General features: G+C 37.7%; 1 protein-coding gene and 1 long non-coding RNA gene across 2 annotated transcripts; both read left to right on the forward strand.

The window, feature by feature from the left end:
• Window positions 1-20641: 20641 nt before the first annotated feature.
• Window positions 20642-21211, forward strand: LOC131256214 (uncharacterized). Its single transcript, XR_009176669.1, has 2 exons — window positions 20642-20844; window positions 21004-21211. It is a non-coding gene; the product is annotated as an uncharacterized LOC131256214 (long non-coding RNA).
• Window positions 21212-21721: 510 nt separating this feature from the next.
• LOC131254811 (putative receptor-like protein kinase At3g47110) lies at window positions 21722-26100 on the forward strand. The gene is made up of 2 exons (XM_058255531.1): window positions 21722-23770; window positions 25506-26100. The coding sequence occupies exons 1-2, from the start codon at window positions 22210-22212 to the stop codon at window positions 25535-25537; spliced, it is 1593 nt and encodes a 530-aa protein (XP_058111514.1). The 5' UTR covers window positions 21722-22209; the 3' UTR covers window positions 25538-26100.
• Window positions 26101-27564: the final 1464 nt, after the last annotated feature.

Here is a 27564-nt window from a genome sequence, read left to right on the forward strand (position 1 = left end):
ATTCTTGCATCTCAGGTAGCTCAGGTCTTCTATTATAAGGATCCAACTAGAGATGATTGGCATGTTGTACTGGATGCTCCTAAGAGATTGACGAAAGATGCATATGCATTTGAAGATCCACTTGAGTTTGAGGCCAGAAGGAATGTAGGTTCTTCAGCACTTTCATTAATCGATGATTTAAATGAAGAAGAAGATGTACAGGAAAAATCATGGGTAGAGAGTGAGCCGAGTACCTCAGGTCATAGGAAACGGAAAAGAAACTAAAAAGATTCAAATCAGTTTGAAAGTGAGTTGAATTCTATTTAGTAATGATTGTTACAATTTTTTAGTTATCAAAATATTAATAGAATGCCAATTACATAATAATGAGATGTTGTTTTGTTTTATAAAATTGCAGGAATCATGTCGGATTTTGGTGGTTCATCAGCTTCAGCCCAAAGAAGCAATACAAGGAAGAGACTTGAATTGAATGAATATAAACAACCAGTTGGAGAAACATCAGCGCCTTTTAACACATTTTTAGGGCAACTTGGCAGGACACATTGTCCAATTTCATTTGCTGATTGGCGCAAAGTGCCTGGTGCAATTAAAGACAATATCTGGTCTATGGTTTTGGTGAGCATGTTTGTTCTTTATTTTATTTCTAATTCTTACTCGATAACATTGTTTGATTATTAATTTAATGAAATAGGCCACGTATGACATCAATGATGAGTTAAAAGAATATGCATTTTCAAAAGTAAGCAAAGCTTGGAAGGTATGGAAATACAATCTGCGAAAGGAATATGATAAATTTGATAATGATGTAGAAAGAAGAAGAAATTGTCCCATTGGTGTGAAGCAAGAGGATTGAGACATTTTCATTAATCTACAATCCACAGAATTATTAATCAATCTTCGTAAGAAGGGAAAGACTTCCAGAGCACAGGTGAAATGCCCTCACACGACTGGAAGACGAGGTGCTGCTAGGACATTAGAGAAAATGGTAATTTATACTACATTTTTTGACAATTTAATTGATGAATATAAATTATTGTTGACTAATTTGCTTATATAATTACAGCGAAAAGAAAATCCAAATACTATCATCACGAGGACTGATTTGTTTGTCGCCACTCATAGCAGATCTGATGGGTCTTACCCAACACAAACACATCTTGAAACGGCGGTGAGAATACTTTTTCAATTTTTAATCATTTTTTTATTTAAGTACAATGAAGGATTTATTTTAACAATTATCTTCTAACAGGAAAGAATATTATCGATAGCTGGCAGTGATCCTTCTAGTAAGCACAAGGATTTAGACCACGACCCAGTTTCACAGGTTTTCCATCAATTCTACTCACTTTACAAACATTGTCGTTGGTTTTTTTTAATAATAATATACACACATCACTAAACTCAAAAATTATTGGTTAGGTTTGTGGTCGTGATAGCAGAGGCCGGGTTAGGGGCATGGGTTTGGGTATTTCTAAGACTACTATGAAGGTTGCCACCCCCTACATCATAGAAGCTCGGTCGGAGAGGAATGCACGTATGTCCATTGAGGCTAAATTTGAAGCATCAATGACTCAAATGCAAGAATTCCGTACGATTGTTGAGCAACAATTTGCTGAACTTAGGCAACAAATTACTTATCAAAGCCAACTGCTTCACCGCTCCCCTGATACAGCTGCATCTCAGGTGCTGCATTTGCCGTGATCAAATGATATAATTATTATTTTTAAAGATAAAAGTAGCATTATTATTTACATGAAACCATTATTTTATTTATAGGCCCACCGTCGATCTGGTGAGCCCTCAAGTATTCGAGAAGACTCTGCAACAACTCCATCAATGGAACAAATTTGCCAATTGAGAGATATCCGTGGTCGGACTGTTGCTAGTGGGCGGATGGTGTCAGATACTACAGGCATCCCTCCAGAATGCATCAGAGTTGTAATAGATGATATTAATGTTCGCACAGCAGAGTTGTTTAATGATGACAGGACATTTGAAGATATTCAATTGGGTGAAATTGTTGTCTGGCCCAAGTTCCTGATGAAAATTTGAATATTCAGTAGTTTTGTTTTACTTTTTGAACTTTAGGACATTGTATGACGAAAACTTGATTATTCACTGAAATCCTTTTTTGATCAAGTTGTCTTTTTTATTTATTTAATAGTTAGCATCCTTTTTACTAATTATGGCTTGTTGTCATTTGTTTTTTATTAACCAAGTCACTAAAGGATTTCAATTTCAAATGTAACTGAAGTATTGATAGAACGTTATCTCTTGTTGCAGTAGGAGATGTAACAAGAATATACATTGATTGTGTATTTGAATTTTTTTAAATGCACCAACCAGAAACGATTTGAGACGACGTTCAATGATACTTTGTTAGATATGAAATTTATGACCTTTAGTTACTTGGTTAATTAAAAAGAACTACGTAGTGGCTTGATCCCAATCTGACTTTTTGGGTACGTAGGCAGCCGTTCATAATGTACTAGAATATCGGTGCAGCCACAAATCTTTTTCCTCCTTTGAATTGTAACAGACTGTATCGGTTGCATTTTTCTCTGTCATTCAAGTTGTGGCTATCAAAGATATAATATCATCTTCTTATAGGGAAACATTTAATGATGTGCGCAGGTAAATTCATTTTTTTATTATTCCTTATATTGTTTCCCAGTTATATTTGTGTTGGTTTCAGAGTACAAGTAGCAATAGAAAGTGTTGGTCGATTGTGGCTTGTGGACAAAGGGATGAGTAACCAACAATACGAATATGGGAGGCCTTCCCCGTATCTAAATGCATTTAGATATAATTTTGTTGTTTTTAAATGTATTAGATCGAAATTGATCGAGCAGACCCGGATGTGCGTCGGAGCTATCCGGGATGAGCGGGGGTCCCTGAAAGGTGGGAACCATTGTTATGACTATGATGAAGCTGTCCATTTCCTATGGACAGCATTGGAGTGGCATGACCATTTGGACAGGCCATGTTTATGTATTAACTCGAAATTGATGGAGCAGACCGGATGTGCGTCGGAGCTATCCGGATGTTGAGCGGGGTCCATAGAAGGTGGGAACCGCTGTTATGACCATGATGAAGCTGTCCATTTTCTATGGACAGCATTGGAGGGGCCTGGCCATTTGGACATGCCGTGTTTATGTACTTGATCGAAATTAATGGAGCAGGACCGGATGTGCGTCGGAGCTATTCGGAAGAGCGGGGTTCCCTGGAAAGAGGGAACCGCTATTATGACCATGATGAAGTTGTCCATTTTTTATGGACAGCATTGGAAGGGCCTGGCATTTATGTCGGATGGCCATATTTATATCTGTATTTGCTTTGCAGGGACCATACCCTTAACCTAAACCAAAACCTAAACTTGAACCTACACCTAATCCTAATCTTAACTCCCTAACCTAAACCTATACCTAAACTTGAAAACCCAATCATAAACCCCATCCCAAACCCAAACCCGATATCCTAAACCTACACCTTAACCTATTCTCAATTCCCTAAACCTAAACCTAGACCTAAACCTAAATCTATAGCCTAAACTTAAATCCCTAAACCTTAACCTATAACCTAACCCAAACCTTAACCTAAACCTTAACCTATAGCCTTAACCTAAACCCGTAACCTATAACCTAAACCTAAACCTAAAACCTAAATGTATTCTCAAATCCCTAAACCTAAACCTACACCTAATCCTAATCTAAACTCCCAAACCTAAACCTAAACCTAAACTTGATAACCCAAACCTAAACCCGATCCCGAACACGAATCCGATTTTCTAAACCTAAACCTTAACCTATTCTCAATTCCCTAAACCTATAGCTTAAAACCTAAACTTATACCTAAACCTTAACCTAAACCTTAACCTAAACCTATAACCTATACAATAAGCCTAAACCTAAACCTAAAACTGTAACCTATAACCAAAACCTAAACCCAAAACCTATATGTATTCTCAAATCCCTAAACCTAAACATACACCTAATCCTAATCTCAACTCCCTAATCTAAACCTAAACCTAAACCTAAAACTTAACCTATAACCTGATCCTGAACCCGAACCTGATTTCCTAAACCTAAACCTTAACCTATTCTCAATTCCCTAAACCTATAGCTTATAACCTAAACTTAAACTTAAACATAAACCTTAACCTAAACCTATAACCTGTAGCCTTAACCTAAACCTGTAACCTATAACCTAAATATAAACCTAAAACGTAAATGTATTCTCAAATCCCTAAGCCTAAACCTACACCTAATCCTAATCTCAACTCCCTAACCTAAACCTAAACCTAAACTTGAAAACTAAAACCTAAACCCAATCCCGAACCCGAACCCGATTTCCTAAACGTAAACCTTATACTATTCTCAATTCTCTAAACCTATTGCTTATAACCTAAACCGAAACCTAAACCTATACCTAAACCTAAACCTATAACCTAAACATAAACCTAAAACCTAAAAATGTATTCTCAAATCCCTAAACATAAACCTACACCTAATCCTAATCTAAAATCCCTAATCTAAACCTAAACCTAAACTTGATAACCCAAACCTAAACCCGATCCCGAACCCGAATTCGATTTTCTAAACCTAAACCTTAACCTATTCTCAATTCCCTAAACCCATTGCTTATAACCTAAACCGAAACCTAAACCTATACCTTAACCTAAATCTATAACCTATAACCTAAACATAAACCTAAAACCTAAATGTATTCTCAACTCCCTAACCTAAACCTAAACCTAAACTTAAAAACTCAAACCTAAACGTGATCCTGAACCCAAACTCGATTTCCTAAACCTAAACCTTAACCTATTCTCAATTCTCTAAACCTATAGCTTAAAACCTAAACTTAAACCTAAACCTTAACCTAAACCTTAACCTAAACCTATAACCTATACCATAAACCTAAACCTAAACCTAAAACTGTAACTTATAACCAAAACCTAAACCCAAAACTTAAATGTATTCTCAAATCCTTAAACCTAAATCTAAACCTTAACCTAAACCTATAACCTATAGCCTTAACCTAAACCTGTAACCTATAACCTAAATATAAACCTAAAACCTAAATGTATTCTCAAATCCCTAAACTTAAACCTACACCTAATCATAATCTCAACTCCCTAACCTAAACCTAAAACTAAACTTAAAAACCCAAACCTAAACCCGATCTCGAACCCGAACTTGATTTCCTAAACCTAAACCTTAACCTATTCTCAATTCCCTAAACCTATAGCTTATAACCTAAACTTAAACTTAAACATAAACCTTAACCTAAACCTATAACCTATAGCCTTAACCTAAACCTGTAACCTATAACCTAAATATAAACCTAAAACGTAAATGTATTCTCAAATCCCTAAGCCTAAACCTACACCTAATCCTAATCTCAACTCCCTAACCTAAACCTAAACCTAAACTTGAAAACTAAAACCTAAACCCGATCCCGAACCCGAACCCGATTTCCTAAACGTAAACCTTATACTATTCTCAATTCTCTAAACCTATTGCTTATAACCTAAACCGAAACCTAAACCTATACCTAAACCTAAACCTATAACCTATAACCTAAACATAAACCTAAAACCTAAAAATGTATTCTCAAATCCCTAAACATAAACCTACACCTAATCCTAATCTAAACTCCCTAACCTAAACCTAAACATAAACTTGATAACCCAAACCTAAACCCGATCCCGAACCCGAATCCGATTTTCTAAACCTAAACCTTAACCTATTCTCAATTCCCTAAACTCATTGCTTATAACCTAAACCGAAACCTAAACCTATACCTTAACCTAAATTTATAACCTATAACCTAAACATAAACCTAAAACCTAAATGTATTCTCAACTCCTTAACCTAAACCTAAACCTAAACTTAAAAACTCAAACCTAAACGTGATCCCGAACCCGAAACTGATTTCCTAAACCTAAACCTTAACCTATTCTCAATTTCCTAAACCTATAGCTTATAACCTAAACCTAAACCTAAACCTAAACATAAAACCTAAATGTATTCTCGAATCCTTAAACCTAAACCTACACCTAATCCTAATCTCAACTCCCTAACCTAAACCTAAACCTAAACTTGAAACTCAAACCTAAACCCGATCCCGAACCCGAACCCGATTTCCTAAACCTAAACCTTAACATATTCTCAATTACTTGAACCTATAGCTTAAAACCTAAACCTTAACCTAAACCTATAACGTATAGCATAAACCTAAACCTAAACCTAAACCTGTAACTTATAACATAAACCTAAACCCAAAACCTTAATGTATTCTCAAATCCTTAAACCTAAATCTAAACCTTAACCTAAACCTATAACCTATAGCCTTAACCTAAACCTGTAACCTATAACCTAAATATAAACCTAAAACCTAAATGTATTCTCAAATCCCTAAACCTAAACCTACACGTAATCCTAATCTCAATTCCCTAATCTAAACCTAAACCTAAACTTGAAAACCAAAACCTAAACCTGATCCCGAACCCGAACCTGATTTCCTAAACCTAAACCTTAACCTATTCTCAATTCCCTAAACCTATAGCTTATAACCTAAACTTAAACCTAAACATAAACCTTAACCTAAACCTATGACCTATAGCCTTAACCTAAACCTATAACCTATAATCTAAATATAAACCTAAAATCTAAATGTATTCTCAAATCCTTAAACTTAAACCTACACCTAATCCTAATCTCAACTCCCTAACCTAAACCTAAACCTAAACTTGAAAACTAAAACCTAAACCCGATCCCGAACCCGAACCCGATTTCCTAAACGTAAACCTTATACTATTCTCAATTCTCTAAACCTATTGCTTATAACCTAAACCGAAACCTAAACCTATACCTAAACCTAAACCTATAACCTATAACCTAAACATAAACCTAAAACCTAAAAATGTATTCTCAAATCCCTAAACATAAACCTACACCTAATCCTAATCTAAACTCCCTAACCTAAACCTAAACATAAACTTGATAACCCAAACCTAAACCCGATCCCGAACCCGAATCCGATTTTCTAAACCTAAACCTTAACCTATTCTCAATTCCCTAAACCCATTGCTTATAACCTAAACCGAAACCTAAACCTATACCTTAACCTAAATTTATAACCTATAACCTAAACATAAACCTAAAACCTAAATGTATTCTCAACTCCTTAACCTAAACCTAAACCTAAACTTAAAAACTCAAACCTAAACGTGATCCCGAACCCGAAACCGATTTCCTAAACCTAAACCTTAACCTATTCTCAATTTCCTAAACCTATAGCTTATAACCTAAACCTAAACCTAAACCTAAACATAAAACCTAAATGTATTCTCGAATCCTTAAACCTAAACCTACACCTAATCCTAATCTCAACTCCCTAACCTAAACCTAAACCTAAACTTGAAACTCAAACCTAAACCCGATCCCGAACCCGAACCCGATTTCCTAAACCTAAACCTTAACATATTCTCAATTACTTGAACCTATAGCTTAAAACCTAAACCTTAACCTAAACCTATAACCTATAGCATAAACCTAAACCTAAACCTAAACCTGTAACTTATAACATAAACCTAAACCCAAAACCTTAATGTATTCTCAAATCCTTAAACCTAAATCTAAACCTTAACCTAAACCTATAACCTATAGCCTTAACCTAAACCTGTAACCTATAACCTAAATATAAACCTAAAACCTAAATGTATTCTCAAATCCCTAAACCTAAACCTACACGTAATCCTAATCTCAATTCCCTAATCTAAACCTAAACCTAAACTTGAAAACCAAAACCTAAACCTGATCCCGAACCCGAACCTGATTTCCTAAACCTAAACCTTAACCTATTCTCAATTCCCTAAACCTATAGCTTATAACCTAAACTTAAACCTAAACATAAACCTTAACCTAAACCTATGACCTATAGCCTTAACCTAAACCTGTAACCTATAACCTAAATATAAACCTAAAACCTAAATGTATTCTCAAATCCTTAAACTTAAACCTACACCTAATCCTAATCTCAACTCCCTAACCTAAACCTAAACCTAAACTTGAAAACTAAATCCTAAACCCGATCCCGAACCCGAACCCGATTTCCTAAACCTAAACCTTAACCTAAACCTATAACCTATAGCATAAACCTAAACCTAGACCTAAACCTATAACCTATAACCTAAACCTAAAACCTAAATGCATTCTCAAATCCTTAAACCTAAACCTAAACCTTAACCTAAACCTATAACCTATAGCCTTAACCTAAACCTATAACCTATAACCTAAACCTAAACCTAAAACCTAAATGTATTCTCAAATCCCTAAACCTAAACCTATACCTAATCCTAATCTCAACTCCTTAACCTAAACCTAAACCTAAACTTGAAAATTCAAACGTAAATCCGATCCTGAATCCGAACCCGATTTCCTAAACGTAAACCTTATACTATTCTCAATTCCCTAAACCTATTGCTTATAACCTAAACCGAAACCTAAACTTATACCTAAACCTAAACCTATAACCTATAACCTAAACATAAACCTAAAACCTAAAAATGTATTCTCAAATCCCTAAACCTAAACCTACACCTAATCCTAATCTAAACTCCCTAACCTAAACCTAAACCTAAACTTGATAACCCAAACCTAAACCCGATCCCGAACCAGAACCCGATTTTCTAAACCTAAACCTTAACCTATTTCTCAATTCCCTAAACCTATTGCTTATAACCTAAACCGAAACCTAAACCTATACCTAAACCTAAACTTAAACCTATACCTATAACCTATAACCTAAACCTAAACCTAAAATCTAAATGTATTCTCAAATCCCTAAACCCAAACCTACACTTAATCCTAATCTCAACTCCCTAACCTAAACCTAAACCTAAACTTGAAAACTCAAACTTAAACCCGATCCCGAACCCAAAACCGATTTCCTAAACCTAAACATTAATGTATTCTCAAATCTCTAAACTTAAACCTACACCTAATCCTAATCTCAACTTACTAACTTAAATCTAAACCTAAACATGAAAACCAAAACCTAAACCCTATCCTGAACCCGAACCCGATTTCCTAAACTTAAACCTTAACCTATTCTCAATTCCCTAAACCTATTACTTATAACCTAAACTTATACCTTAACCTAAACCTATAACCTATAACCTAAACATAAACCTAAAACCTAAATGTATTCTCAAATTCCTAAACCTAAACCTACACATAATCCTAATCTCAACTCCCTAACCTAAACCTAAACCCAATCCCGAACCTATTGGAAGGGTTGAATGTACCATGCATGTGATAGAATAGAAGATATTTGTCCGGTAAACCAAGTATTTTAGTCTAAGTCCGTTTCTGTTGAGAGACAGAGAAGCATGCCCACCTGTCCACCTTTGCACATGTGTTATGGACCTAAACTCTAAATGGTCGATGGGATGCAACACTCCATGATAACTCTTAGGGACCAATTTTCATCTTAATCCAAAACTTTGGTGGGCTATAGCAAAGAGAAATGCAAATTAAGGGAAGAAATTATTTTCTTTGGCCATGGCCACCAAAGTTTTGGATCAAGGTAAAAGTTAGGCCGTAAGAGGTTTCATAGGGTGCTGAATTACATGGACCATTCAGATTTTGGGATGACAATCACATGTGATGAATTGGGCTATATATATAGTTTAGCTAGCAAATAACTTCTATTTTATTATGTGCATGTGATATCCAACCCTTCTAATACTTATATATGGTGTTGGATTTTTTTTTTTCAGGTGAAAGACAAAAAGAAAATTGCTGTTGATTTTTTTCCTTTTTTAATTTATGATGTTAAACTTATATGTATTTATGTGTGGATGAATGCAATGTGGATAAGATTGCTTGTGTTTGGATGGATGTAGTTTATGTTTGGATGAATGTAGTTTATGTTGGATTTACGTAGTTTGGGTTTAGATGGATGTAGTATTTGTTTGGATGAATGTAGTTTATGCTGGATTTACATAGTTTAGGTTTAGATGGATATGAATGTGAATATGATGAAATATATTATATAACAGGTGTATATCAGGAAGAATATGATGAAGTAACAGGTGTATATTGACCCTTTTTTAAGGACGGTCTGTGGCCGTCCTTTAAAGGCCCATAAGAGACGGACCATGACAGTCCTTTTTAAGGACGGTATATGACCGTCCTTTTAAAGGACGGTCTATGGCCGTCCTTTGAAGGACCATAAGAGACGGACCATGACAGTCCTTTTTAAGGACGGTCCATGACTGTCCTTGTAAAGGACGGTCTATGGCCGTCCTTTGAAGGCTCATTACAGACGGTCTACGACAATCTTTTTTAAGGACGGTCCATGACCGTCCTGTAAACAGTCTTTTTAAGGACGGTCCATGACCGTCTTGTAAAGGCTCGTAAGAGACTGTCCAAGACCGTCCTTTTTTAGGACGGTCCATGACCGTCCTTTTTTCGTCAATAAAAATGACTGTTTTCAACCGTCCTTTAAGTAATACGACACGTCAAAATTTGACGGCCCTTGCGACGGTCCATGACCGTCCTTTTTCGTCATTTGAGACGGTTTTGGACCGTCCTTTTTTTGCAGTTTTGGCGTAGTGATTTAGACAACAATAGGGCATAGTTTCACCATGGCCAAACTTACTTTTCAATGTGGTGGAGGAGACTGGGCATAGCTTTTCTCTCAACTGTTACTTTGATGTGGTTCATCTGAATCAAATGTTAGCCTATTTTTTGGCCGCGAGTCTATATAAGAGATTACAGATTTAATGGTTAGAATGGATTTGAGTTACGATACATTCAAGCTATATGGGGCTCACTGTGATGTTTAAGTGACATAGATCTTCATTAGATGCATTGCTCCACGCAGGCCTAGATCCTAAAATTAGTTGATCATTAAGTCAGGTGTGTTGCATCAAAGATAAAAATGGGGAATAGTTGGCTTGCCCTGCCTCAACCTATCTGTCGGACATCCTTGTATGTTCTTGTTCAGATGATCCCAACTGTTCATTTGGTGGATACTAAAATGTGGATGAGTCGAGGATCAAAGTTAATGCTGATTGGTCAACATAGTCAGCCAATGAATGAACTTTTTCCCATTAAGTGTGGACTATTTACTGTTTTTGACCTTCTTTTAGATCCAATAGAGATTACCAATAATTGACCTGAAAGGCAACTGTAAATGATTCATGAAGTCTACTCGATGATCTACACCTAGATTAGATATAGAGGGTTCAACTTTTTCCTTGTATGCAATCCAAGTTGGTTCCAAATAAAAGTTTGGAGAAGGGAACTCATATGGTTGATCTCAAAGTGATCTAGTAGTCCACTAGTAGGAAAGAGTTCAAGGAGGTGGCCAAAGACAGCAAGCTTATGGACCTTGAAATGGCTAGGGGAGGACTGGTCCAACTGAGGGTAAAGGCTGAAAAGCCTATTAACAAAATGCGCATGTTCTGCCCTTTTATTTATAGCCGTTTTCAAGCTACTAGGGCGCTGACGTTTTCTTTAAGGCTCCTTATATATATATCCATCAGTTTCTAGATGAAGAGCTGCGAATCATCTAACTGGATGGTAAGAACGATCGACTGGCATAATTCCTACATCATGGGCTATCCATGGTAAGTGCATGAATGATGTGTGGTTCAGATCAGTAGACCATGCTGTTTTGTGGTCCCTATTCAACATTTTATAATCCATCATGGATGATGAGCATCTCAATCTTGATTATATTTAACATTGGGCTCTGTATATCTCATTAAATGGACTATGTCACTTACCTCACACCCTCATCAGATTGACTTAAATTGATAGGGGGAGGAGATCGAGTCAGGGTGGGATAACACCGAGCTTGGACAAGCCGTGACAGCCTACTTTAATGTATGTGTTATATATGGACGTTGGACGAGGACCATTTGTTTTTCCAGCTCATTTTAAGGCATGGCCCCAAAAATGATATAGATCAAGATCTCTGGTGGACCACACCACATGAAGCATTGGTGATTGAGCACCCACCGTTAAAAACTTTTTTGGGTTTCAAAATTTTTAGATTAAGATGATAGTCGTGTCTTCCCATTATCCTTAAAAAAAAAAAATAATAAAAAAAAAATAAAATAAAATAAAAAAAACCCAACCTGTCGACTGATTGGATGGCAAATAAAGATTTTGGTGGGCATTTTGAAAATTTGTACATAGGTATGGTACAATTTCCTTATTGTAGTATACTTGACCCTTGGATCCGCCTATTTTTGGGAAACGGATTGGCTACTCCCCCTGCCACCAGCCAATGACTGGTGGTCGGTGTTTTGTAGGCTGCACCATGATGTATTTATTTCATCCATGCCATGGATCATTTTAAGGTATGAGAGCAAAATTAATGTATATTCCAATCTCAAGTGGACCACATTACAGGAGATAGAGTTGAATGAACGTGGGTCCCTACTCTTGGTCGGGTGGTAGACTCTTGGGAGTTTCAACACCCGTGAAGGGTTCGAGTACCCATAGGTAGTGAAATTCCACTAGCATGAGTGTGTGGGCTGTGTGTGCGTGTGTAAATATTTTTTATTTTTTTAAAGGTGAATGAACATAGACCATTAAAAACTTTTTAGAGCCCATAAAAGTTTTGGATCAAGCTAATATTTTCATCTAGGTCTTATGACCTAATCAATGGCTTGAATGACAAATAAACAGTACAATGGGGCCTTAGGAGGATTTTAATGGTGGATATCCAATCACTATTGTTTTCCTGTGGTGTGGTCCACTTAAGATTTATATCCCTCTCATTTTTGGTATCAAACCCTAAAATGATCCGTAAAAATGGATGAACGGCATGGATGAAACACACATCTTGGTTGGGTCCACATAGCACCAACCACCAGCCACCGGGCTAGTGGCAGTGGGAGTAGCCAATCCGTTTCCCTGTTTTTGAGCGCATCGCCTAAAATTACGTCAAAATCGATGGGAGTGGATAAACCCCCGCATCACCGGTTGGATAGGCGGATTGGGTACTACCCCACCATTGGAGACAGACGTTCCTATTTGAGACCCACTGTGATGTATATACTTTATCCACGCCGTTCATCTACTTTGATACATCATTTTAAGACATTAATATAATAACTAGGCAGATCAAAGGCACAAGTGTACCACACCACATGAAGCTGTAGGAACCGAACTTCTACTTTGAAAACTTACTAGTGCCACCGCGATGTTTATTTGCCATCCAACCTGCTCATAAGATTACCTGGACATGAACTGAAGGAAAACATAAATATCAGCTTGATTCAAAACTTCTGTAGCCCCTAAGAAGTTTTCCATAGTAGGCTTTCATTCCCATTGCTTACTTTGGTGTCGTCTACTTAAGCCTTCAACTTTCATATTTGTTGGGCCCATCCCAAAAATGATATTTCAAAATGGATGGACAGTAGGGATAAAATATATACATCTCACGGTGGGCTCTACAGAGCCCTGACAGGACCGTCCATCTCTACCTTGGTACTGGTGGTGGTATCGGCGTCCCATTTGGACAGGAGCGCGGATCCTTTGTTTCCAGCGGACGCGGTTTGCGTACTAGCCCCGCCTCTAGCCCCGAACAGGCAGTTCTGTGGGCAGGCCCACCGTGATGTATCTGTTTAAGCCATTAGAAAAAAATGAAGATGATCCAACGATCAAGTGGACCACACAAATAATAAGCTTGGTTGCATTAAATGCACAAAGCAGGAAATGCATGTTGCATTAAATGCAAGAGTCATACTGGTGTGGTTCATTTGAGCATTGGATCAACCATAAATTTTTTTTTTCTTCTTGCCTTAAAATGATCTGATAAAAGAGATGGACGGCTTAGATAAATAGATAGATCACGGTGGGCCCACCCACAGAATTGCCCGTTCGGGGCTAGAGACGGGCGGGGGTAGTACGCAATCCGCGTCCGTTTCGAGCTCAGGACATGCGGAGGCTCTGAGGGCCACTGAGGGGCTACCGTGATGTTTGAATTTTATCAACACCGTCAATTCATTTTTACATATCATTTTAGATTATTGGACTAAAAATAAAACTAATCAAAGGCTCAAATGGACCACACCACAGGAAGCAGCGGTGCTATGGATTCCCACCTCCGTATTTTTTATTTGCCATCCAATCTGTTGATACGGTCATATACACCGGGGTGAACTGAGAAAACAAATATCATCTTTATTCAAAACTTCCGTGGCCCTCGAGAAATTTTCAAAAATAGTAATTTAATCCCTAGTGTGTGGTCCATTTGAGCATTTTATTTTCTTTATTTTTGGTTTTATAATTTAAAATTGTATATATAAATGAATAGACGGTTAGGATAGAATTCAAACATCAGGGTGGCCCCTCAGTGGCCCTCAGAACCTCCGCCTGTACCGAGCTCGGACAGGCGGGGGTAGTACCTCGTCCACGCCCTTCCAGCGCACCCTGGCTCCCCGTATCCTGGAATGGATTTCCTGTGAAAGATTCTCGCAGGAAGTTCCTGCGCTGGGAAATGGATTGGATACTCCCCTGCCACCAGGTAATGGATGGTGATCGGTGCTCTGTGGGACCCACCATGATGTATGTGTTACATCATGCTGTCTATCTATTTTTATAGATTATTTTAGAGTATGGGACCAAAAATTAGGTATATCCCAATCTTAAGTGGACCACATTACAACAAACGGTGTTGAATGAACGTGGACTATTACAAACTTTTTTGGGGCCTATAAAAGTTTTGGATAAAGCTGATCTTTGCTTCTTTTTTTTTTTTTTTTTCCTTCATCTAGGTCTATATGACCTAATCAAGAGATTGGATGTAAAAATAGTACAATAGGCCTCAGGAGGATTTTAATGGTGGATATCTAATCATTATTGTTTTCCTATGGTGTGGTCAACCTGAGATTTATATACCTCTCATTTTTTAGATCAATCCCTAAAATGATAGGTAAAAATGGATGAACGGCATGGATGAAACACATACATCATGGTGGGGTCCACATAGCACTGACCACCAGCCACCGGGCTAGTGGCAAGGGGAGTAGCCAATCAGTTTCCCCTGCGCTAGAACCCACTGTGATGTTTGAAAGAAATCCTCCCCGTCCATCCGTTTTGTGAGTTCATTTTAAGACATGATGCCAAAAATGAACGGTTTTCAAAGCTCAAGTTTGCATGATTCAATGGGGCCACTACTATTGGTTTCTAGGGGATCAACCACCTTAATCAAAATATCCACGATGTGTTGCCGCAAGAACCAAAATATGAAGTAGGTCCGACCTCTAGGTTGGTCACACCATCAGTCAATGTGAGGACAATGTTAAGTTGAAACAGGCTTTCGTGTGGTCAGTTACGTCCTTCGCATTAATTTCTAGGTTAATGGATGACAAAAAGGTGGGGTCTAACATGGTGGTTGGTCTTTCGGGAAATCTGTGCCCTTGACCGGCTTTTTAAGGTCATGTTGGGCCATGGGCCCAAATATGAAGTAGATCTGAGTCATATATGGACCACGCGATTGATCACAGTAGGATAATGCTCACCACTAAAATAACTTACTTAGCCATGCATGGTGTTAATCATATTTACAAATTTGACATCGAATTCTCAAATAACTTCTATCATTCATTATGTCAGAATGTATCGTCTGATTGTCTTGAAATTGGACAGGCATTCCTCGTTTTTTATGCTTTTTTTGTCGGTTAAATTTAAATCTCGATCTCCCAAGTATATCCAAGATGCTCTTTTAACTAGTTAACACACCCCGTGCTTCAAGACCGAGGTTGCACACATCTAGTTAAAACATCACGCGACGGTTTGATCATATAATCTGAGATCTTTATAGTGACTGAATTATCCTAATATTTTGATGGCTCGTTTGGGAGATTCAAATATAATGGACGGTCAGATGACATGCTAAAAATATGAAGACTTGATGGTTAGTGTTCTAGTCATGTATCTAAATAATTGTACTGTTAGTTTTGTAAATGGATGAACATAAGGTGAATTTCTGGAGTGATTAAGAGATAAAACATGTGTATCCTTAGGTTGAGTGTCTTATTCACAAGTGTAAGTTTCTCAGATTGTAGTTTTGATGGTAGGTTAAACATATTCATACGTGATGAACAAGATGAACGGATCAGAATCTTAACTTAATATGTGTATGAGTAAATGTAGAGATCAAGTATCTAGTTTACTTTGATCGGGTGTTCCAAATTAAGTGGACGGTTACATGTCTCTATCTAGCAATGCATATTTAACTGAACGAGTTAGTTATGATAGACAAGTGAGAATATTTAGGTATATGATGAACATGTTTTAAAATTAACGGTCAAATTGCTTGAATTATAAATGAGGATTATTCGCAACGGTTAAATTCGTATTGGAGGATAGATGTAAGGCTAGGATAGCTAGATTGGCATCGTGTGTGTGTGTGTATAATAAGTTATATTTTATGGCAACATTCGATAACTTTAAATACTCGAGTATTGAAAAGTTTAGGGTGTTACACAAAGTGGCAAATTTCTACTAGACAAAATGACAGGATTATAGGTCAAAGTGATGGAGTTCTACTAGACAAAGGGACGAGCTTTCTATACAAAGTACCGTAGTTCTACTAGACAAAATGATGGGGTCTTATTTTATAAAGTAGTAATGGAATAATTTCCTTTGTGGTATATTTAAGCCTTGAATCCGCCTATATTTTAGCCCATCCTCTAAAATACTTTGTCAAAATCAATGTAAGTGGATAAAACCCCTGCATCACGTCCATTGGGTACTACCCACCATTGGAGATGGACAGTCCTATCAGGGAATCCGTGAGACCTACCATTCATCTATTTTGATGGATCATTTTAAGACATTTAACCATTAACGAGGCACATCAAAGGCTCAAGTGTACCGCACCACAGGAAGTAGGAAGCAGTACGGATTGAACTTCAACGGTTGAAAACTTACTGGTGTCCACCGTGATGTTTATTTCCCATACAACCTGCTCTGAAGATCACCTGGACATGAACGGAGGGAAAACATAAATATGAGCTTTGGTTTGGTAGGCTTTCTTCCTTTGGTGTGGTCGACTTAGCCTTCGATCTTCATATCTGTGTGGCTAATCCCGAAAATGATATCTAAAAATGATGGACGGTATGGATAAAAATATAGACATGACGTTGGACTCCGACTGTCCGTCTCTTGCTAGGTACGGGTGAGGGTAGTATCGAATCTGCGACACTTTTGGACAGCGACCTGATTCAGTATTATTTATAAATAAATAAATAAATAAGAACGAAAGAGAAACAGAAAATAATATGGTAAACTGGGACCCACCAAAATTATCTGATCATTCTTATAAGTAGATTCCTCAAGTCATCAAGCGTTCAGAATCCACTCCATATTTGTCTCCTCACTTTTGCTTTCCTTCTTCACAAACTCTAATATGGAGCTCCCACCTATGACCCTATGGGCATTTTGGTCATTTCTCCTTATCTCTTCCACTCACGTTCCATGCTTCTTCGGATCAGCCGCTCACTTCTCCAACGAAACCGAACACCTTGCGGTGCTCCACTTTAAAGATCTGATAACCGACGGTCCTCTCCATTCCTTGAGCTCATGGAACCATACTCTCCACTTCTGTCGCTGGCAAGGAGTCACATGCGGTGGTTGCCGCCATCCTCAAAGGGTCACTGCCTTGATCCTCACAAACAATAACTTGGTGGGCCCCATATCTCCCTTCGTAGGGAACCTCACCTTCCTCAAGAGAATCGATCTCGCAAACAACCGCTTTAGTGGACCGATTCCTGAACAGATGGGTCAACCGCTTTAGTGGACCGATTCCTGAACAGATGGGTCAGTTGTTCCGCTTGCGGTATCTCGGTCTGGACAATAACACACTCACCGGAGAGATTGCAACAAATCTGACCCACTGTTCGAAACTCGAAGTCCTTTATCTTCAGCGGAATCAGTTGTCAGTGAGGATTCCAACTGAGATTGGCTCTCTATCGAAACTCACTGTATTGTATCTTGGTGAGAACAATCTTACAGGAAGCATCCCACTTTCACATGGAAACCTTTCGTCTCTCTCTTTCCTTTACACTACAAGAAAATAGACCTTTAGCCACAATTTTTTAGCCTCAGTTAAAAAAATAGTGGCTAAATGTGTCTTTTAACCTCGGTTGTTAAGGAACTGAGGCTAAAAGTTCATCTTTCGCCTCAGTTGTATAGGTACCGAGGTGAAAAGTCTACCTTTTAGCCTCAGTTGTATAGGAACTAAGGCAAAAAGTCTACCTTTTAGCCTCAGTTGCACAGGAACCGAGGTGAAAAGTCTAGTTTTTAGCCTCAGTTGCATAGGAACCGAGGCGAAAAGTCTACCTTTTAGCCTCAGTTGCATAGGAACCGAGGCGAAAAGTCTAGTTTTTAGCCTCAGTTGCATAGGAACCGAGGCGAAAAGTCTACCTTTTAAGCTCGGTTGCATAGGAATCGAGGCGAAAAGTTTAGAGCCTCAGTTGCATAGAAACCGAGGCGAAAAGTCTACCTTTTAGCCTCAGTTGCATAGGAACCGAGGCGAAAAGTCTAGTTTTTAGCCTCAGTTACATTAGAACCGAGGCGAAAAGTCTACCTTTTAGCCTTAGTTGCATAAGAACCGAGGCGAAAAGTTTAATTTTTTAGCTTCAGTTGCATAGGAACCGAGGCGAAAAGTCTATCTTTTAGCCTCAGTTGCATAGGAACTGAGGCGAAAAGTCTATTTTTTAGCCTCAGTTGCATAGGAACCGAGGCGGAAAGTCTACCTTTTAGCCTCAATTCCATAAGAACCGAGACAAAAATTCTACCTTTTTAATACTACGAACACTGATTGTAATTCATGATCTTTCTTGTACCAGAAGGGTAGGGACTGGCACTACTGCAGATATGATCGGGCAGTTTAGAAAATCGCTACGTTAGGAAGGAAGATTTGTTAATATTTTCTCTTCAACATCATTTTAGCATGACTAACCAATTGTCTTGGAAAATTTTTTAATACTTCGAACACTGATTGTAAGTTTGGCACCTTTTTTGTTTAATTATATTATGAATTTATATTGGAAACCTGAGAATTAAGCAGTGGTATTGGTGGTGAGTGTAGAAACGTGAGTTGCAATCAACTTCAAGGCGAATTGGGTGGCCAATTTAGTGGACAACTAACTGGTCTCTCGACATTGTGAGTTAGTTCTCTCTTCTCATTAAAATGGCAACAATTCTTAGCTGCTTTAGCATCATGGGAAAATGTTTTCTCATTAATCTATTGTTGACAATGGGTGAAATTGGTTTTGTTGAGTTTCCTTATTCAAATACACTAGTGTATTATTTGTAAACAGGAGGAAAAAAATGTAAAGAAATGGTGGTCTTTTTAGATCTTCCTCGGCGAGTCATTCCGAGTATAGTAGAAGAATGGAAGAGAAAGATAAGCCTCGCAGTTATGATTTTATTTAGAAGAATGGAAGAGAAAGATAAGCCTCGCAGTTATGATTTTATTTTAATTTTGTGAAGAATAAAGCTTTAAGTTTTTGTTCCATAGACATACGGGTAAATTTTTGTACCTCTTATTTCTTTTTCTCTGTCTCTAAGATTTTTAGGTTTTGGTTTAACTCTTTTCTGAAAAACTAGAACCTTGCAATATTTTTCATCACCGTCATTCATTTTCCATTCCCACAGGTGTTGGCAAGTTTTTCTTGCTTTCCTAGTTCATGCCCATGGGCTGTGTCCGTTGCTATCTTGTCATGAAATGCTTATTATCCTCATGGATGATGTTATATGGTTTTTGTCGACTCTAACAGTTGCATGTGGAATGCGTCTTGAATGGTTTCTTGTCTATTTTTTGTTCTCATCCTTCCTCCTTAGGATGTGCCTGTAATGACATTGGTTTGCTTAATCCACACAACTATCCTTATTGGAGGGGTGAACAGTTCCTTAAAGATTAATATTTTATTTTACTTTTTGGTTGATTCACACTGCTGTTGTTTTCTGCTTGTGGTTGACCCATTCAAGCTGCACTTTTCTTATACATGTGATTGGTTCGGACAAAATCAATTTTGACCTGCTCTTAGATGTTGTACCCGTGCTTTCTTCTATTTCATTACATATTTTCTTTTCCAAGATTTTCGCATGATATGGGTCAAAAACATGTTTTTTGTTCTTTCTTCTATCTCTAAGTTCTTCCATTGAGGACCTAGTTCATCTTGCTGATCATGGTAGTCTTGCCTATGTCAGTCAATTCCTTTCAATAACATATTGCAATTTCTAGGCAACCTCATTGTAGTTTTCATTGCTTCGTACCTCACAGGGCACCTGAACTTCTATTGGGAGCAAAAGCAATATTCAACAGCTATTGACATGTGGTCGCTAGGTTGTATAATGGCAGAAATTTTAGTGAAGGAACTGTTATTCAATGGTAAAACTGAATTTGATCAGCTTGACAAGGTTTCTACTCTGCACAACTTCTTCTCATGCCTATTATTAGTTGCACTGTTTTAATCAGTTATTGTGGTTTTACTTCATTTCAGATATTCCGAACTCTGCGCACACCAAGCACAAAGATATGGCCGGAGTTTGTTGAATTGCCTGGGGTCAAGGTCCACTTTGTAAAGCAACAGTAAGTACTTGTTCTCCCTGTTTCTGATATTCATTCAAATTCATTAAGAGGCATACTAGATATTTAGTTGTGTTCTTATTCTCGCCACTGTTTTCCTAGGCTTCTAGCTATGGGTGATGCTGGTCAGGCTTTCTGGTTTGCCTTGTTGGCAATTTTCAGTTGCGCGGATGTAGCTTATGTTTGGAGTAACCACTGACCTGTTTTTTTCAGGTATAACAAGCTGCATGATAAGTTATTTGTTGTTTGTTATTTTGTAATGCAGCGGATAACACAATAGTGGAGGAAAAATGTGTTGACTCATTGTTCTGCACTTTGGTTTCTTTTTTGTGTTGTGATGAGTTATTTGTTGTTTGTTATTTTGTAATGCAGCGAATAACAGCAGAAGCAGCAGAAGATGGACGGGCAGTGTTATCTCAAGGTCCGCCAAGCATGACGGCACCGGTGATGACGGGCGCGACCATGACTTTGTATTATCTGTGGAATCTAATGTTGTGTAATAGTTTGATTGAGTTAAACTTTAAATAGACTGTTGTTAACTGTTTTGTTGGTATTGTGGCTTTCATGATTGATTGTTTCATGAGTGAATTGAATGAATGGATTAGTAGTTTAAATAAATATTTAAAAAAATATAAAAAAATAAATTTAGCCTCAATTTGTAACTGAGGCTTGAATTTAGCCTCCGTTGTTGATAACCAAGGCTGAAATTCCCGTGGCTAAAGACTTTTTAGCCTCAGTTGTTGAGAACCGAGGTTAAAAATAGATTTAGCTTCGGTTAGAGGCAATTGAGGCTAAAATTTGGATTTAGTCTCAGTTGAAAACAATAGAGGCTAAAATTTTGATTTAGCCTCATTTCGAGAAAATTGAAGTTAAAAAGATTTTTAGCCTCACTTGACGAACCGAGGCTATAATAGTCATTTTAGCCTCGGTTGCTAAAACTAAGGCTAAAGCCTTTAGCCACAAAGGTTTCAACCTCGGTTTGGATAACTGAGGCAAAACTGAGGTTAAAGGCTTTAGCTTCAGTTTTTAATCTTTTTAGCCTCAATTTTGAACCAAGGCTAAAACCCCCTTTTCTTGTAGTGTTATCTCACTAGAAACAATCTGGATGGCAGCATACCAGATGACCTTGGTCGGTTGGCAAGCTTAGAAGGGTTTGGCATTGGTCAAAATGAACTGTCAGGTAGGATTCCACCCCAGCTATACAATCTCTCCTCTATTAAGTTTTTGGACGTGGGATTGAACAAATTACACGGAAACCTTCCTCCTAACTTAGGCCTCAATCTTCCTAATCTCCAAGAGCTTTACGCTGGAACAAACCAATTCACAGGACCCATACCAATTTCATTATCCAATGCTTCAGGACTCGTAACTATTGACCTTGGTAGCAATAGCTTTAGCGGATCTGTACCTACGAATTTTGGAAGCCTCAAGGGTCTGTCCGTGTTACTTTTGTGGGGTAATAAACTTGGAATTGGAGAATCTAATGACTTGATTTTTCGCGATTCTTTGACCAAATGCAGTAGCTTACGAGCGCTGCAGGTAAGCAGTAATCATCTCAGCGGTGCGTTGCCTGACTCCATGTCTAATATTTCGACCCAACTGACTTGGCTAACTTTAGGAGATAACAAGATATTCGGAAGCATCCCATCTGGGATTCAGAATCTTGTCGACTTAACAGTACTGGATATGAGGAATAACTTTTTAACAGGGACTTTTCCCATTGGTATTGGGAAGCTTAACAAGGTAAGAAATCTTTTATTTCCAGCAAATGGATTATCGGGGCAAATTCCGTCTTCCTTGGGCAACATCTCCCAATTGTGGGTAATCAGTTTATCTGAAAACAATCTATCGGGGAGCATACCTTCAACACTTGGTAATTGCAAAAATCTACAAGCCATATACCTCGACAGTAATAGGTTCAGCAGTAGATTAACCAAACAACTTTTCATCTATCCATCTTTGATTCAACTTGACATTGGAAATAACTTTTTTACCGATAGTTTGCCAGTCGAAGTTGGTTACTTGAAAACTCTCTCGACATTGAGTGTTTCAAATAACAAATTGTCCGGAGAAATTCCAAGCTTGCTAGGCAATTGTCTCAGCCTAGAGTATCTCTTGTTGGATGGAAACTTCTTTCAAGGATCAATTCCTCCAACATTTAGTACTCTAAGAGGCCTTCGATCCCTGGATCTTTCACGCAACAACCTTTCTGGGGAGATTCCAAAATATCTGGAGAAGCTTGCTCTAGAGTCTCTAAATCTTTCCTTCAATAATTTCAAGGGTGACGTACTAAAACAAGGGGTCTTTGGAAATGCCAGTCAAGTTTCAGTGCTCGGAAATAATAAGCTTTGTGGGGTTATTCCAGAATTAAATTTGCCTCAATGCTCTAGCCAAGCTTCCAAGAAACGGAGAAAGTATCTTGCATCAAAATTAAAAATCTCAGTTGTTGTTGTTGTCCTGTGCCTTGTGTTAGTACCATGTATCTTTGCCACTCTTTATTGGGTGAGAAAGTCAAGAAGGAAACCTATTGGTGTGCCTTCTGCGGAGGATCCTTTCGTCACCATGTCTTATGCGGAGCTCTTTAAAGCAACAGATGGCTTCTCTTCTGCCAATTTGGTAGGCACCGGAAGTTTTGGCGCTATATATAAAGGGGCTCTAGATCGTGATGGAACTATGGTAGCAGTGAAAGTCTTCAATCTTCAACAACAAGGAGCTCTGAGGAGCTTCATGGCTGAATGCGAAGCCTTAAAAAACATTAGGCATCGGAATCTTCTTAAGATCTTAACTTGTTGTGTAAGCATTGATTTCAAGGGCAATGATTTTAAAGCTCTAGTTTACGACTACATGCCCAATGAAAGTCTAGACAAGTGGTTGCATAGAGATGGCGATGACAAGCTTGGAAGGAACTTGAAGTTTACTCAAATGCTAAACATAGCTATTGATGTGGCTTCTGCACTGGATTATCTGCACAATCATTGCCAAACGCCAATCATTCATCGAGATTTAAAGCCAAGCAATATTCTTCTTGATGATGACATGATTGCTCATGTGGGTGATTTCGGGCTAGCCAGGTTCTTACCTGAGGTTGCTCAAACTAGCTCGGTTGGAATCAAGGGATCTGTTGGATACATCGCTCCAGGTAACAATTTTGTCTATTACCTTATTTAATTCCTTGTATATAAACACATAAATATGAACAAAAACACACACCCACCTAGTCTGGCTATTCGCTTCGCAGGAGAGTACTGGAGGTGCGAGCAAAGTAGGGTGGGCTGGGGTAGGTCCACTGTGATATGCATCTGAAATCCATTCTAACTAATAGATGCATTAGCCCATGTTAGGCCCCAGGTCAAAAAATCAGACTCGTTCTGATTTAGGTGCATGAGCCATTCCAAGGGAAATAATTGGGGAGAGGGATGCCCACCATTGTTAATTTCTATATGGCCCACTGTGAAATCCACTCCGATCATTAGATATGTCATCCTGAGTAAGATTGGGGGCCAAAAATTAGGCTGACCTATGATTCAAGTGGGCCACATCAAACAAAAAGTTAGGAGAGAGGACAACCCTTAATTTTTACTGGGTCCACTACCATGATAATATGAAATCAACTCCAACCATTAGCTTGCACACTAAAATAAGCCCCAAGGCTCAAAAATCAGACCCATCCATGGTTTAGGTGAGCCATAGGAACTGAAACAGTTTAGAAGGTGAGTGTTTTCCCATATATTATTTCCAATTGTGTGGTCTACCTAAATCATGGAAGGGGATGTTTTTTGGGCCCTGGTGTGAAATAAGATGACAAACCTTGTGATCCGGGTGGATTTCAAATAAGCATCCAATCCAAGTAATAGATTGGCCCCATCACAAGGATTGCCTCATAAAAAAATCAACCATCAAATAATTGAGTAAGTCTATTTATCAATGGATGGTCATTATTTATTATTATTTTTTTTTTATAGATGTGATCCACCTTATGGGTGGATGAAGCTGATTTTTGCAGTGCAAATGATCCTCATGGCGGGCCTAACCTATTGGATTGGTTGGATGCTGCACTCACTTAAGAGGTTGTAGGTTATTCATTGGGTAGAGCGTAACTTGTGGTCCAACCAATTGGACGTGAAACATTCTCTTTCTACACACAAACACAAAAGGTGAGAGCACACCCTTAGTAATTGTATGGACAAAAGGGTATTCTAGCCCCCTACATATCTTTACAGTTATTTACTTGGGTGTGTGGGACAAGGTAATCCCAGCATGAAGAGAATCTTGCACAAAAGTAAGACTCATTCACTCGTATGGGCACTTTTAAGAGGTATACCAAATATACTAATTCATTATTTGGGTTCTAGCATGATCATTCTTGTGATCAAGTAGGCCACCTCTTGTACATTAAATGTGAAACACTGGTAAATCTTACCTGAACCTGATTTTATCTGGTTTCGGAGATCCTGAAAGAATGACCTCAGATTTAAACAATATACATAACAAGATGTAGATAGGCAAAGTTGCACTCACTTGCATCCCACATTAATCATACCATAGCAAGATATAAAGATTTATTTTCTTATAATGTCTTTAGTTAAGATATGTGTTATACAAAAATCATAACAATAAGTCTTTTGTTCAGTTGATGATTGACATGTTGAGTTCTTTCACTTTAGTAATAGAGTTTTGATCAATTTTAAACATCTTTGTAAGCACTTACAAGTTCATAGTACACCAATTGATGTTAGAAATTTAGATCCTTAAAATAGTAAAAATACTAATTACTTGTTTAAATATAATATTCCCCCTCTCTCTAAATTTAAGCTTTGATATTATTTGTATCTAAATGGTCACTTACATTCTAATATGAGATGTATAAATTACAGAATATGCGATGGGTAGTAAAGCATCTACATAAGGAGATGTTTACAGCTACGGAATCCTTCTATTAGAGATGATCACTGGAAAGGGGCCAACTGATGGCACGTTTATGGACAATCTAAGCCTTCATCATTTTGCTAAGTTGGCTTTGCCTGAACGAGTAATGGAGATTGTTGAGCCACAACTGCTTATAGAAGACACTGAAGTTACTCAGGGCAATGGAAATCATATCAATACAAGAAATAGAGTGCATGAATGCTTGATTTTGATGGTCAGAATCGGTGTATTGTGCTCTTCAGAGTCTCCAAGAGAACGAATGTGCATGAAAGATGTGGCTTCAAAAATGCATGCAATCAAGAACCAGTATCTCAGGGCCAGGATTCACAGAGACATACAAGTTCGATCACAAATGTTAGATGGAGGTTTGTTTTACCTCAGTCATTACTAAGTTATTATCGGTAGTTATGTTGAGAAATATTTTCAAACAAAGTTACTTTGTTGAATACGTTTCTAAACAAGCTCTGGATATATTTAGTCTTGGGTTAAGAGTGTACTTATATTCATATTGGATATATCAAAAGATGTGTTTCTTTTTCCTTATTTTATATTATGCTACACAATGAATGTAATATGAAAAAGACATTTTCATATTATAATAAGAAGAATATTGGGTTACTAAGATGTTTAATTGCTAATATTTTTTAGGCAAAAGTTTTAAAATTGATGTTTCAATAGTAAGGAATTAGTTTAGATGTTGGACTTTCAACTTATTATTAGTCAATGAGTGCTTTCATGCGAGCATGATGTCCTCACTTACTCAGCCTTTTCTTACTCTCCTTTAGCATTTATGTGATTAAGGTGCGGTTTTACTTAAATGAGATAATGCATATAACTTAAAGTCACCACTAGTCAAATAAGGGTTACATTCTAAGGTCTGCTAGATATCGTAAAATAACGCTTATAGGTTAGGAAATCATAGGACTCCCTATTGGAGTTCCGACACTTATCTCACACCACTATAATATAATCCTGGCCACAATAAATCCAAATCAACCTTAGGTATTAGAAATTTGGATCTAATACCATAATTAATTTATACACTTTGTGGAAGCATGTTCAACAAAGATAAAACAATCAAATAAATAATAACCAATAAAATAATCACACAAAGCATAAGATAATTAATGTAGAAAATTCTTGTTGGGAACAACTATGACACAAAATGATAGAAATCCACTATAATTAAAGACATTAGAGTTTACACCCTCATCTTCTTTGATTACAGCAAAAATCCAATCTCCCCTTATAATGTACACCTAGAAAAACTCTGGCCCCTTGAAAAAATCCCTTCTCATGCCTTTACAAGTGTAGAAACCGACTCATCTCACAAAACCCTTGCCCTTAGAGAGAAAGCACTCATATAATCTAAGTCCTAATTGAAAACAGACTTAAATACCACGATTTGTACTAATCTGTGTAACCTGTCAGTCGGACTGAATGAGACCTTCTGTCAAATCGAAATAAACCAACTCACATATTTTGGTTGAAATGAAAATGTGTAAATCTTCATAGTGAGAAAACTAAGAAACCTTCCCTAATTTGGTTGAACTGAAAAGACACCGGTTGAACTGATTAGGGCTTCTTTACACAAGCAGATCAGCAGAATCCAAGGCATCGCACACAATAATCTCCACATTGACTTACATTATGATAAGTCACCTTAAAAATCTCCCTTATAACCTCCACCTTGAGCATAAACTACTCCCAGCATTCTCCCCCTAGAATGCATATCCATTTACACCCCTGTGCGATGGTGCACAATCTTAATAATGGATGGAGAGATTGATCAAGCATAAGCAATGCATGAACTCTCTCTGGTCATCGGCTTAGTCAACATATTAATGGCATCCTTGTCCATGTGGATCTTTCGAAACAGAATCTATTTAAAAGTAATGAGTTCTTGTATCTTGTGGAACATCACGTTGATGTGCTTGGTTCTTGCATAAAACACCTGATTCATCACTAGATGGATAGAACTCTGACTATCGCAATATAAACGAATCA

This window comes from Magnolia sinica, chromosome 9, assembly GCF_029962835.1.
Source record: "Magnolia sinica isolate HGM2019 chromosome 9, MsV1, whole genome shotgun sequence".
In the NCBI taxonomy this organism is placed as follows: domain Eukaryota; kingdom Viridiplantae; phylum Streptophyta; class Magnoliopsida; order Magnoliales; family Magnoliaceae; genus Magnolia; species Magnolia sinica.